Raw genomic sequence first — 15,398 nt, 5'->3', positions numbered from 1 at the left:
TCCTTCCGTGTGGTAGCGTGACGTCATGTGCTGTCACGTCATGTCATCTGCCGTCCTGCGCTGCGCTAGGCTGCCCCGCCCTGTGCTGCCCCTCCCCAGCGGAACATCCGTTTCCAAGCGTCTCTTCACCCTGCTGCGGAGCGACCAATCAACTGACAAAGGAGGCGGGTCAGTTACGCCCCCGGTGCCAATTGGTCCCTGGCGGCGGTGGGTGTGCCGAGAGCTGGGCGATGAATGGAGGTTTCGGGACGCGCGCGAGTGAGTGCTTCTGGCGCGAGATGGGGCTCAGCGACGTATGCGGGTTCTGGAGGCTGGTGTCTGGCCCGGAAGAGCGGCGGCTGCTAGAGCTTCTTTCCTATGGGCTGGTGGCGCTGGGTGCCGCCTCTGCTCTGCTGCTGTGCTTCATCCCCATGCCCTACGGCCGATACTCCTCGCGGCGCTTCGGCTGGCTGCTGCCCGCCCGCCCCGCCTGGGCACTGCAGGAGCTGCCCTCCCTTCTCGTCCCGCTCGGGCTCGCCGCCTGCGGTGGGGCTGTCGCCGCCGACTGGCCCAACCGCCTTCTACTGGGCTGCTTTGTCGTGCACTACGCACACAGGTGCGGCCCTTCGTCGGGGACGGGGGGCGCTGGCAGCGGGCACTGACAGGACTCCGGCGCTGGAGCGCTTAGCTGGGGGCCGCGCATCAGTTGCTCCCGCTTGAGGCTTGCCCGAAAAGTGAGGGGTGGCAGATGCGGGAGAGGTGCAGGTTTGTGACAGTTCGCGATCAGTCTTGACAGAAATGCCTGACTGCTGTTTTCTAGCTGCAGGGATTAAGGTTCTGTTAATTAATATTTATTGCTTAATGTAGTAGTCACTGAAGTATTTTATCCTTCTTTCCATTAATGTAGTCTATGTTTTTATATGAGCAGAACAAGTCATTGTGTTAGTGCTGTGCTTAATGCTCTGTTCTGCTGCCGCTCAGAAGTGGCATAAAATGAACGTTTGGTGCTCTCTATCATCCATCTACTGTAGCTGTAACTATTGTCATCACCTTTGTTTAAGCAATGGCTTGCCCGGGTAATAATGATGCAATGTTCCAACAAGGAAAGTTCAGCTCTGGATGCTGATATAATTTTCTCATTGTGGAACATTAGCTATTTTCCAGTTACATCTTTCAGTATAGTAATCATTTTGGGAGTTGGACTCAATGATCTCTCTGTGTCCCAGCTGAGGATATTCAATGATTTATTGAAATACTGGCAAAGCCCACATTGCCATGTAGCCAATGGTATGTGGGTACTTTGTAAAACTACTTGGGAGAAGGCAGTTCAGGTAAGATTTTTGCCGTTCCCTTCAAGTCATTCACCATAGTTATGATAATGCTTAACAATTAATTCTGCCATCATAGTTATGCAGCAGAGAGATTTGTCAGACTAATGTTAACCCCAGTGCATGTCTGACAGGCAGTTATTTTCCACTGCTCGTTGTGAGAGGGCTATCTCTTTTGACTGAAGGTGTTGAGATGTTTTCGTGGCCAAGAGGAGTGAAGTGTATGATTGGCCTAGTGGATGATTTGCTTTGCAAACCCAGGAATGTGTCTTTACTCCTTCTTTTTCTCTACTTAAGAGTGAAGGGATGAGCTTTTGCATGGGATCTTAACTCACCCTCAATGTCTGGGTAAAGCTAGACATACAAGGTAAAGGTTTGTACAGAAAGCAGAACTGAATTGCAGTTTTTTTTTTTTTCTAGTTGGCTATTGCTAGACTAAGACTACTCTGTAGGTGAATATAGACTGGAAGAGACCTTTGTTATTCTGTCCTGCCTGTGGTAAAGTAGCGGGCTGTAAATAACTGTATTAATGAATTTATTACTCTTTCTTGAAAACTTCCAGTGGAAAGGCTCCTTTGAAGCAGTAGGTCTTGAGTAGCTGGAAAACATGTGAAGAATGCTCTGGCTTCAGTAATCCTGCTCCTGTGTCATTTTAGATTGTAATTAAATCAATAGGCAATAGGGAGTTAGCTCGTTATACCAGACAGCACAAAAACATTCACCTGCTTTTCTTGTTTGGAGCTTGTTTGTTTACTCAGGTGATCTTCGGGAAAAGCAATCAACATTCCTTTCCCAAATGGGATTGCAGTTGTGGATTTGTCACACCTTGAACAGGTGTCATAAAGTAGACAAAGAATGCAAAGACAAAGTAATTAAAGCAAAGCCACTTTTAGGACAAAGAGGATGCTGAGCTCAATTATGTTAATGTTAAGGGGATTGACTTTCCCCCTGAAAGTGCTGGTGTATTTGGTGCAGGGTTTGTGAGACCTGGCTCCTTTAAGAAGCTCAGTGATACCACTGAGGATATAGGAACAAAGGGCAATAAAAATACCCTTACAGCTCTGGTTGAAGCCATTGCCTTGAATACGAAGTTCAAAATTTCTGCCATAACAGGAGAGGGAACTGATCTTACAATTTTGATTAGACAACAAAATTAATGTTTAGGTATTAAAGAAAGCATAACTATCTTTCTGAAGTGGAAACAGAGACTCCACTGAGAATTTTAAAAGCAGGATAATACTGACTATGGATTACTGGTTTGAATATTAAAAGTATCTTTTCTGTTTATTAATGCAACAGTTTCTCTTCCCTTGTTCGATATAGGTCACTCGTATTTCCTCTTCTGATCCGGGAAGGAAAACCAACACCATTTTTCACTTTTGTGCTAGCACTTCTGTTCTGTGTTTACAATGGATACTTGCAAGGCCGAAGCTTAAGCAACTATGCAAAATACCCTTCAGGCTGGTTAGAAGATCCGTGCTTTATTACAGGTGAGGTAAAACACGCAATGAGAGCATTAGGTGTGATTTTATTTTGTCTTCATGGCTTTTTATTTTTTATTACAGTTTTATAGTATCTTCAATCCCATTTTGTAACTTTTATTATAGTTAATTGCCCTGTTTGCTGTAGCTTGAAGCCTTTTAACGTCTTTTATTTCAGAACAGTGAACTGACAGTTCTTCCCACAATGTCAGCACTAGATGAGCTGTCATCTTTATTCTTAACACCAAATTAAATATAGGTCATGTATTTTTTTTCAATATAGGAACTTGAGGCCTTAAACAAAACCAGCAGCATACAGGTTTAGAACAAACAAGGCAGATTTCCAACATAACATGGAGATTAAACAGAAATAATTTGTTTCTTGATGTGGTAGGTACTAAAGGTTTATGTGCAGTCAAACAGAAGTGCATGAATGGAGGGAAAAATCCAGTAAGGATAGCTGCTAAATACCAAGATAGCAATTCTGATGCCAGAAGTCCTTTGTGTTAAGATTAAAAGATCCATTGATCAAAACCATATAAGATCAGAAAGTTAAATAACAAGAAAGCATGTTCACTGAGGGCTAACAGGAAATTTCTTCCGTCTATATGAAATTACACAGTGAAGAGGAATGGGAGAGCATCTACAAGTACCATCCAAACAAGGTTCAGTAGTTGATATGAGATCAATTTGCAGTGAAGACCAGTTTGGAGAAGTGAAGCTAATTAACTATCATGGTGGGAAGTTTCAGACGTGATGTGTTCTCTGTCTGTGGAGCCTTAGTATACTGATTGACTGTTTTCAGATATTTAGGAGTTCTAGAAAAACAATAGCTTACATCTACACCAGCAATTGATTTGGAGCAGCAATAGAAATTGGATGTGGTTCCTTCATGGTTTCTCTGTGCTGTGTGTTGGTTTAGTTCAGAGCAGTGAACTCATGTTTTCAGAGGAGATGGAAGTGTTCCACTTCAGATACAGGACAGGACTTGATAAAGCCATGAGCGTGCAAACCGGTGTGGGAACAACAACATCATCTTTCAGCATGTACCTTACACCTGTGCCAATACACAAACACTCATCTGTTGTGCTAGATTGTTTGGTAATATAGACTTAGTTACTGTCCTTGTTATGCAAGTGTTCTTGTAATGTGAACCCAGGACTTAATCTCCAAGTGTATCCCAATGAAGGAGAAAATTCTCTTGAATTTAATAGTCTCATGAAGTCATCTATGTTGTGTGGTGCATCCTTTGGTTCCAAGAATCTACTGCAGTATACCGTGGCTTCGTTCCTGTTTACATATCCATGCCACCCTGGGGTAGAAACGAAGTCATGCAGATTGTGGGGCATAACCAGCTCTTGGCTTTGTGGAATGCAGTCCTAAGACTCAGCCATAGTGAGAATTTGAGGATGAGGACAGTGAAGTACAATGCCCACAGCAGAGAGGTGCAAGAAATGTGGTTATGCTGTACTTCAGGGGAAAGTGATTTCTCAAATGAGGGGGGTGCTATAAAAATTGCTATATTCATTGACTTGTCCATAAAGAGAAATTTAACTCTTTTTTTTTTTTTTTTTTTTTCTAACATGTTTTCAAGTTGAGGGGTAAAGATGCACAAAATCAAGCTGATCATATATAGTAATTTGGTACACTTAAAGCTAGCTCCTGTGTTTTTGCAGTATCTGAAAAGTTCTTAGTAGCTCATACACTTATTTACAAACAGATACCGCTGCAGAATACATAGATAACATCTCCTTTTTCTGGAATGTGAAGTGACTTCATTCTTGAAGTGCATCACTGGTGTTTTCTTGGTAATTTAAATCAAACTCAGTAATTTTGGAGGTGGATTCAAAACAGTACAGTGGATCTACTCTCAAAACTCCAATCTTGTCTGCTTCTAGTAACAAGGAATGCTGCATTCAAAGGAAGATAACATAGGTAACATGTAGTCAAAGACTTGGAATGCAAGGATAAAAATATTGAATTTCAGTCCTAAATTAATTTTGATTTATCCTGTGTAATTATGGCCATAGGACATAAAGATGCAGAATGAGACAATCTGTTTCTATGAAAGCCTGGTATAAATGGTCTAGCCATTTTGTTGAATGACACAAGTTAATTCATTAATTCCTTTACAATTTCCTTATTCCTTTTATTGCACAGAAGTCTGCTGTGGAAATGGGCATGCTGTCTGTAAAAACCCCAACAAACAAAACCAAACCAACCAATTGACAAAAACCTCCAACAAACCAACCAACAGAAAAAAAGAGACACTTAAGATTTGTCCCTGTGGCAAAAATGAGAATGGCTGTTTCTTTCAGTGTTTAAAATTCTGGTATATTTGTTTTTCTCTGGAAGTTAGGGAAACACACACATTACATTTACATATATGCCTATGTTTATATGTCTAACAACATAAAAATATAGTACTGTTCCTGTCTAGAGGCCTGTTGATTGCTGTGAGCTCTCCTTACTGAAGAGCTCAGTGTGGGACTAGGATTGTGCAAGATGTCACTAGAATTGTTCATACTGCTTACATTACTGTTGCTTTGTGATATATGTGTGTGATATATGACTGTAGCTTGTTTTTTGAACAAGCACTTTGGTTCTGTGTATCAAAACCAGTGTTTTAAATATTTATTTTCAGGTTTTATAGGGTGGTTGGTTGGCATGGCAATCAATATTCATTCTGACCATATTCTCAGAAACCTGAGAAAACCAGGGGAAACTGGTTACAAGATACCAAGAGGTGAGTAAAAATGTTACAGAAATTTATATAGCAAAAGAAGCATCTCTCATGTGAGGTGACCCAGAGAGGGCTGGGACTGTTTAGCCTGGAAAAAGTATCAGTAGGATCTTGTCAGTGTCTATAGAGGGAATGAAGAAGAGGGAGCCAGACTCTTCTCAGTGGTCCTCAATGACAGGAGAAGGGGTACTGGACACAAAATTCAAACTCATCAAATTATAGCTGAACATGTTTTTTGCTGTGAGAGTGTCCAAACACTGGAACAGATTGCTTAGGTGGCAGAGTCTCCAGTTGTAGAGTCTCTATTTGTAGAGGTACTTGAGACTGGACTGGACATGGTGCTGGGCAGCCTGCTATAGCTGACTGTATGGTCTACATGGAGTTGGACTACATAAGCTCAAGAGGTCCCTTCTGACCTAAAAAGATTCTACATAAAGATGGCCTTCTAAAGCTTGGTGAATTTTACCAGAGATAGTCATTTATGACATAAGAGGAAACTGGAAACAGCAGTTTTTCTGCCTCAAGTGATTTCGTAGTGTGTCAGCAGGTGAGTGGAGAATTATCATCCCAGTGTGGGAGCTGAAGGGGAAGTCAGAAATGAATCAGCAACTGTGTGTGACTGGTCCATCTTACATTGTCCCATGTATGAGGAAGGAGGGATCTTAGGTAACTGGAGAGCAGCAACTGCTGTAGTAAGGGAGACACAGGGAAGAGGGGACTGAAATCCAAAGGGAAGTTAGGAAGGTTAGGGATATTTTGACCTTTGTGGGAAAATAGAGAATACGAAAGGTCTTCTTATGGAGCTTATTGAAGCATTAAGGTTTATTGACACTCGGAAGCATTAGAGTCATCTGGGTTTATTACATTAAGTGAGCAGAAAAACAAGTTACCTCTGAATTCTGCTGTTTCTCTAAGTTATTCCTTTAGTTGTTGCTCTCTTTGCTTTTACTGAGATATGTAATAAAATTGGAAGAACTAGATACACAAAGCAGTAGACCGTTATTTTTTACCAAGAAGGTAACTTTATAATTTTCACAGACATAAATCCAAGTGAAAAATGAGTATGTTGGGGAGAATTGCAACCCATCACACCTGCTTATCACGTTCAGTGTACAAGAAAGTTCTGAAGAAAATAAGATGTTTACTGCACAGTCAGGTGGAGTTGTTCTTTTAGATGTGGTTTATCCACTTTAAATGCTAGAATGCTGCGTCTCTTTTGTTGCAAAACTGAATTAAAGCCAAGACAGAACATCCTTTATTACAGTTGGCAAATAGTAGTTTGTTTGGTCCCACTGGGAAAGCACATACAAAGATGTTATCGATTTGTACACTGACTTTGGAATTGGGTGAAAGTTCGTATTTTATAAAATTCCCCGCAGATGAGTACTGATTGTTTATGCATAATTTGCTGCAAAGCATATTCAGTGCAGATTGCCAGTTACTGCTTTCACTGAATTTCAGGGCTGCAGCAGTAGAACTGACAGATGAAAACAAAAGAACTACATACTTTAAGCTGGAAGATAAATTTGGAACTTTATTTCATCATCATAATAATAATCATAGTTATCTTAATTTCTGAAGTACTTAAAGAGGTTAAACATTGTATGCTAACTAACCTTATGAGTATTTTCTGGGACTCTCAAAGGCGAACATACACATGTATGTATTTTTAAAAAGGTGTAGTTCATGATCAAAGAGCTGGTTTGATATAATTAAGTGATTATTTACAGAGGCATGAACTTGCTTCTGATATTGGTAAATCTGCTTTTGTTTTGTGATTTAAAGAGGAAAAATGGAGCTGGAGAAGGAGTGTTTTAAAATGAGGCCCAAAGTGATCCTTAATAGTACAGCTTGAACTGAAAAATATCCTTCCACTGCTTCCAAAAATTATATATAGACAGTGGTGATACAGCTCTTATTTGACTTAGATAGCATTGAACATCTGCTTGATTATGGCACTTTAAAAATAACACTGTCCTGCTTTCAGGAGGAATGTTTGAGTATGTCAGTGGAGCCAACTTTTTTGGAGAGATCCTGGAATGGTTTGGGTTTGCCCTTGCCTGCTACACCATTGAAAGCCTTGCATTTGCATTGTGTACGCTTTTCATCTTGGGTTCAAGGGCAAAACAACATCACCAGTAAGTGTTTGACTTATTTCTATTGTTTCTATGCCATTCTATGTTTCTATGTTTGCATTTCACAAATTATGCCTCATCCCCTGGGGATGTTGCAGAGCAAGTCTTGTGAAAGACTTTGCTATTGCAGTGCATGCTACTGAGCATTAACACGTGAGCATAAACACAGTGAGGTAGTCAATATAATGTTTAAATTAACACAGTTAATCCTGGATTTGTGAGTTTCAAGAAATGGTTTTAATTGATCATAGTTTTGCTCCATTGTCATAAATAATTTCCCTTTAAGTACCTGTAGACTTAATAATAACAGGTCCCCTTAGTTTCGTCCTTGCCAGAATAAGGAACACCAGGTTTCTCAGCTTCTTGTATATCATCACACAGAATACATCTGGTTGGAAGAGATCTCAAAGATCATCCAGTCCAACCCTCAACCCAGCATTGCAGGGTCAACGCTAAACCATGTCCCTAAGCACCAGGTCCATATGATACTTAAACATCTGCAGTGACTCCACCACTGCCCTGGGCAGACCATTCCAATGGTTGATAATCCTTTCTGTGAAGATATTTCCTAACAACCAACCTAAACCTCCCAGGTGCAGCTTGAAACCATTTCCTCTAGTCCTGTCGCTTGATACCAAGGAGAAGAGGCTGGCCCCCTCCTCACTCCAACCTCCCTTCAGGTAGTTGTAGAGAGTGATGAGGTCCCCTCAGCCTCCCCTTATCCAGACTGAACAACCCCAGCTCCCTTAGATGCTCCTTGTAGGTCGTGTGCTCCAGGCCCTTCACCGGCACCTCAGTACCCTTCCTATAGTGAAGGGCTGAGAACTGAACACAGTACTTGAGGTGTGGCCTCACCAGTGCTGAGTACAGGATGATGATCACCTCCCTGTTTCTGCTGGTCTCTGTGTTTCTAATACAAGACAGGATGCATGCCATTGGCTTTCTTGGCCACCTGGACACACTGCTGACTCATTTAGTTGACTGTCAGCCAATACCCCCCAGGTCCCTCTCTGAGTCACAGCTTTCCAACCACACATCCCCAAGTCTGTAGCTTATTGTGGGGCCGTTGTGTCCCAGGTGCAGCACCTGGCATTTGGCCTTATTGAACTTCATACGGTTAGCCTTGACCTATTGGTCTAACCTGTCCAGATCTCATTGTAAAGCTTCCCTAGCAGATGGACTCAGCCACCCAGCTTGGTGTCACCTGCAAATTTACTGAGGGTGCACTCAATCCCCTCATCCAAATCATTGATAAGGATATTAAAGAGGAGAGGCCCAAGTACTGAACCCTGGGGGACACCACTAGTGACTGTATGCCAGCTAGATTCAGCTCCATTCACCACCACTTTTTGGGCCCAGCCATTCAGCCAGTTATTTATCCATTGCAGAGTGCACTTATCCAAGCCTTGTGCCATGAGTTTCTGAAGGAGAATGCTGTGGGAGACTAAGTCAAAAGCTTTACTAGAGTCCAGGTAGAAAATGTCTACAGCCCTTCCGTCATCCACTAGGCATCCTTGTTGTAGAAGGCGATCAGATGAGTCAGACAGGACCTGCCTTTCATAAACCCATGCTGACTGGGCCTGATTGCCAGGTTGTCTTGTAAGTGCTGTGTGATGGCACTCAGGATGACCTGCCATGGTTGATTTCTATCTATATTAAGCTTTGACAGCACTCTCTCAGGGCGTTTGACTTACAGCACATTTTGAAAAGCTAAAGTTTATTAAAGAAAACAACTAGGCCTAAACAAACAAACAAAAAAAATCATAAAAATGGAAGATGGATACAGGGAAAACACTAAAAATAGAGAATCTGTATAAGTAAAGATTTTTTAGTGTAGGCTGTTTAGTTTCAAAAACTTAGTCTAAATGACTGAAAAAGATAAACAGTGTAATGAAGGTATTCTGCAGCTGCAGGGTATCATATGTTGATCTTGCAGTTAGCCATTAACAATAATAATATCTGCACCTCTATGGAGCCCAGATAAAGTTAATTATTTATTTATAATTTTAGAGATGCAGAAGAGTAAATATCTGAAAATGGGAGTAAATGTTTGTTATCTGAGATGACCAGACAAATAGCATTTGGTAGCACTATGCATTTATTCTTTTTTAATTGTCTTGATTTGAAAATAGAGATGATTTTTTAGGGGGGTTAGCAGTAAAGCTAGTGTACTGTTTGTCACGTTCAGTTTGATAATCCAGATCCTTACTGGAACTGAAAATGTTTCTATCCAGAACAGGACTGTCATTCCAGTATGTGAAGTATCTCTTGTTTCCACATCAAGTCATTTTACAATCTGACATGCTAGCTCCTTGAATGTTTTTGATTTCTCTCTGCACACTCCCTTTGCTCCTAAAATGCAAACACTCAGGATGTGCAACAGCATATGTATTGCAATAGCAGGGTATTACTTCCCTGGCTGTTCTCACCTTGGTTTGATTTCTTACAGCAGGCAGCATAACTGTTTTGTTTTAGTTGGTGATTAAATGTCATTAGGATGAGTAGTAAATGGCAATTTTCTATCCAAAGTAGGTTCTAAAAGTTGTTTTTTGGTTTGTAGCCAGAAAATATTGATTGGATTGGATTGAATTGAACACATTGTGCAGTTACTTATTTTTTTTGTCATCATTTTGAAAGCTCAATAGTCATCAGAAGCCTTTGTTTTTTTCAGGTGGTACCTTGAGAAATTTGAAGACTACCCAAAGTCCAGAAAAATTGTGATCCCATTTGTGTACTGAGCTGTGCTTTTAACACTGCATTTGAAACAGATACTTTTTCCAACAGTTAACACTTCTCAGGTTAACAACATATTCTGATCATCACTGACAAAGCCTCAGCATCAGTGCTGCTATTAATTACTGCTTTTCCTCTTAATTAAAACCCAGACTCTAATGGATGTGATGAATAGGAACAGAAATGCTTTTTTAGCAGTGAAGCACCATCATAAATACTTCAGGGAATGTGTCTGAATTCACATCATGGGAAGTACTGTACAGGACTTCTGGCATTTCTTTGTCTGCCTATGCAGGCTTTTGCTGTCTCCTCTTGATCTAGCCACAATGTCCTGAGGATTGTGCTGTGAGCCCACTGACCTTCACTGCAATGTGGATGGTGTGTTCTTTCTGCTATTTGCCTGCACGCACAAATGAATTGATTTCATTTTTTTTTTCTTTTTTTTCTCCTTGTTGATGATGCAGGCCAAGGACATTAGATGATACAGCTGCTGGTAGATAAGAACGTGTTCTTCCTCCTTTTTGCACTCTTATACAGTTATGGACACTGTATGGATAATACTTAATGCTATTTACATATATAGGTGTAGTGCTACCTTTCCCAAATAATAGATTAAGATTGCCATCTACCTCTCAAATTTGGTACCTAGCTCAATGTTCAGTATGTTTTCTCACCAAACACTGTTTTTGAAACCGTGTCTGTTTTTGAAATAGTTTCCTATATTTGTGATACTTGGGCCAGTCTAGTACTGCTAACAATTGTATGTTTTCTAACTTACTTTACAAAAGACAAAAAGTAAGATTTTTTAACAAAATTCTCTTACTATGCTGTTTGAAAAAAAAAAAACACAGATGTCTTCTTTCTGTTGGTAACAGTCTAGATTTTATGTTTTAAAAATCTGAAATATTTTAGTGCTGCTTGTTTTATTAATCTCAGTTCTTATGCCCCTTCGTTTTTTTCCCAAAGGGCTCCAGAAAGGTTTCAGAAATGCGTGATCCCAAGCATACTGAATTTTGAGTTTCAGGCACATTTATCCTTTGCATGCTTGTGATATTAAATAATTTTTTTAGAATTGCTGAAATCTAAGAAACTCTACAGAAAACTTAAAAAACCCAAGACAAACAACAAAGCAAACACAAAAATCCCAAACCAACAACCAAATAATGCTAATTTATGAAAGCCAAAACCAAACAACTTAAAAAAAAAACAACAAAGCAACCAAACAAATAAAGCAAACAATCAGACAAACAAAACCCCCAAAAACCTAATTGAAACTCTAAAACTCTGCTGCTAGCATACTTTGGAAATAAATGAAAATCAACCTCTTAAAGTGTCTTCTGATCTGTTAACACTATGTGTTGGGTTATGTTCTTCAAAATGAATTGGTAATATAATTTTGCCAAATGCTAAATTTTTGAGTATGGTATTGCAGTAAGGTTTGTCTAAAACTCAAAATTCTGTCTTTGCTGTTGAATTACATTGCTGTAGTAATCAAAGTAACATAACTGATGAACTATACCTTTTAAAATTTTAGATACTAGTTTTTTTTAAGAAGTGTATTTAGGAAACAGCAAAAAAAAAAACTTTGACCCAAGCTTCTACTTAACAGTTGCTTCTTCCTCCCCTCCTTCTGGCCACATTTACACAGTACTTTCTGCACAGAAATCTTGGCTATCATTAAGGATTTATTTAGTGGTGTAAATAAGTGTCACAACATTCACAAAATTCTATTGTTATTGACTGAAATCGTCAAAGAAAGGAGGGAAGAGAAACTGTCAGTCCTGTTGTGATGGTAATTTACCTAGAGCCGTAGCTCCTCAGTGTTGATTGGGATTACTGATCCTGCTCTCAGCCAATACCCAAAAAGTGCAGCTTTGGGAGAATATAAGAATTTTTATTCCTTTGTCTGTGTGATTACTTGATTCTCAAATTCTTTAATAATTTCTTTAGTGTTTACATTTTCCCTGAGTGTTTTAGAGGAAGTTTGAGGATTTCCCTGTTGCATTTGTTATCATGCTATCACTTGACCTTGGCTGTTTTGGTGAACAGTCATGAAGCTCCCTGGGGAGAAGGTGGGGCATGAGGGTGATTTATTCCTCAATGCTGAAGTGGAGTTAGTGGACAATAAAAGTTCAGTAGGATCACTTAAAGCATATTCTCAAGAGAACTACAGAAAACTAACCTTGCATATCAAGATATTTCTAAACCCTATCACTTCTCTATGGCACTTTTTAAATCTTGGTATCTAAGTAGTCAAAATGTGGTTTAGGGGAAAACCCACAGGATTCAAAGACCACTATCTACTCTGAGCTGTTTAAAGACTTGCCTAGTTTATGGTGAATTAATATCTTACATATTTAGGGATATTAATTAAAAAAAAATCACTAATGGGACAACGAGCCATTAAAAAAGATCTAGCTGAAGCACTTTAATCTCTTAATCTAACACCTCTTTTCATGTTTGTTTGGTTTTGTGTGTTTTGTTTTTGTTTTGTTTTTCCTGGCCTTTTATGAAAAGGCAAAGATCCTTTTAATAGTGAACAGGGGAAAAAAAACTGCTTAGTGTTTAGTATGTCTCCTTATGTTCCAAAGTTGTACCTCTCTCTCAGTTTTTATCCTAGTGCTATTCTGGTAAATACTTATCTTGACTAAAAGTTCAGTCAGTTCACTCACATAGTGTTAATTTATGGTTTACACATAGCAAGTTGGACATCTGAGACATGTTGCTCTGACAGCTCACCCATGTTCTTTCTCTTTTTACATAAAAGGAATAGATAAGGTCTATGCAACGTGAATGTCTGTGTTTATGAATGCTAGTTAATTGAATTATTGAAAAACAAAACCCAAACCACAACAAACAAGGTTTTGTTTATTTGACTCATTTCATTAGAGGAACAAATCTTACAGGGAATGCCTAAGACTGGGGGGTTTAAGTCTGGAAAAAAGGCTGAGGGAAAGATGTTATTGCTCTCCGCAACTACTTAAAGGAGGTTATAGTGGCGTGGGAGTTGGTCTCTTCTCCCAAGTAAGTGATAGGACAAAAATAAATGGCCCCCAGTTGTGTGAAGAGAGGTTTGGATACTAGGAAAAATTTCTTCACTGAGAAGGTTATCAAGTATTGGAACAGACTGCCCATGGCAGTGGTGGAGTTGCCATCCCTGGAGATGTTTTGAAGACGTGTAGCTGTGGTGCCTAGGGATGTGGTTTAGTGGTGGACTTGGCAGTGTTAGGTTAACAGTTTGACTCTGATCATAAAGGTCTTTTTCCAGCCTAAATGATTCTATGATTCTTGTGTTTCAAGACCAAGGTACATTGATGAAAAGCATATGATCAACTTGATCAAATGCTAGAACTGCCTTTTGTTTAAACAATATCCCTTTGTCATGTATCACTTCTGCTCCTTTCCCCTTTCAGCAGCTTTGACAATTTTTGTTTGAAAATATTTGATACTGAAAAACTTCTTGTGAAAATATATAGTATAATGAACTCTCTTCTGCCCATCTGAGGAGAATAAAACATGTATCCTTGTTATTGGGTATGATATGTGTAGCAATTTGTAACAGAGATACTTCAAACTGTCTATACCTTTCCCAAGAATCTTCTAATAAAGTATGGTTTGCAATGTCTTGCTTTAATACTTCCATTCTGTTAATATTCCTTGCTATAAATTGTGGAGATCGACCAAGGCTTTTATACCAGTGATTTTGTAATGGGCCACATTTTGCTGTTAGAGCCTTGCTTCAGTAGTTTTAGCCAAAACAGGGCTGTGTTTGAGTGCTGGCAGCTTCCTTGGCACACAGAGAATTAGAATACTCTAGTGAGGAAGAAACTGAAGCTGCCAGTCTGGTGTCTAGAAAAACTCAGGGAGAAAGACCTGTGATTCAGGCTCCTCTTAGGCTGTGGGACCTGAAGGAAACTAGAATATATGCATATATAGTACTGTTAAAACTCTAATGAAGATTCACAATCCTACCTGGAGAGAACTACAGGAATCTCTGTACTATGGAGGAGAGACAGACAACTGGGACACAACAGCAGAGAAGGCGGGTCAGAAGCATCTATATTTCCCCATGGAAGATATGAAATAGAATCCTGATGAAGCTTATGAATTGGAGAGTCTAATAAAACAGTGAGACTTGATTTTGTGTGGAATTTAAAATGGAGTAGAGAATCCAAAAATTTATCTGCAGTGTGTGAAGTAAGGCAAGAAGATTGTGTGAGGTAGCTCAAAAATGAGCAGATTTGAATCCAGAGTAGGCTAGCAGTATGAAGCTTTAATATGTTGTTTATTGGTCAGTCAGTCTCAGAGAGTAAAAAGAAACTGCAAAGATAGGAATGAACCAGATGACAACTTCATAATTCGTGAAGGTATATAAAATAATAGAAAAAGGGGAAGGAAAATGAAGAGGGTGGACAAGTGAAGTTGCAGGATGAGCCAGTGGAAGAAGCAGAGGAATTGTTTGAGGAAGATTGAAAGGCAGAGGTAGAGAGCATGGAGGCAGCGTTGGTTGTGACCTTCCTTTAGCAATCAATCAATGTGGTTACTGTAGGAAGAAAAGACATTAGAAAATAAAATGCCCATGTCTTTTGGGTGGACAAGGAAAGGGAAGAGAAAAAGCAGTTAGAGTAATAGCAAAAATCAAACTAGACTAAGGAAGACCAAAGAAATTTATTGAAGTCTCCCCAGCTGATCCTCTGGCTCCAGTTAAGATGGGGAATGAAACAATGAAAATTGTAATTGATAATGGAGCTACTCATAATAAATGGCTTCAAAGGACCTATAGGGGAAAACATAAATGGTTTTGGTGCCACAGGGGTAGAGATTCTAGAACAGCTTCAGATTGCCCACTATCTCTGATGAGAAGAGACATTAAATAAATTAGAAGGATAAATAACTTTTAATTGGAACAAGTTTCAAGTACATATTTTAACTAGTAATGTCTGGAGAGCACAAGTATATATGTTACAAGAATCATCTCAGAAAAGGAACATTTAAAAGG

General features: G+C 39.6%; 1 protein-coding gene across 1 annotated transcript; it reads left to right on the top strand.

Moving 5' to 3' along the window:
- Positions 1-25: 25 nt before the first annotated feature.
- On the top strand, positions 26-10,404 carry SRD5A1 (steroid 5 alpha-reductase 1). Its single transcript, XM_054381979.1, is given in 7 exon segments — positions 26-244; positions 246-623; positions 1,964-1,992; positions 2,631-2,797; positions 5,433-5,534; positions 7,519-7,669; positions 10,338-10,404. Coding segments are annotated over 7 exon segments (1,113 nt in total).
- Positions 10,405-15,398: the final 4,994 nt, after the last annotated feature.

This window comes from Indicator indicator, chromosome 6 (genome assembly GCF_027791375.1).
Source record: "Indicator indicator isolate 239-I01 chromosome 6, UM_Iind_1.1, whole genome shotgun sequence".
In the NCBI taxonomy this organism is placed as follows: Eukaryota; Metazoa; Chordata; class Aves; order Piciformes; family Indicatoridae; genus Indicator; species Indicator indicator.
The sequence above is the reverse complement of the archived record's forward strand: the minus strand, read 5'-3'. Positions and strand labels throughout refer to the sequence as shown.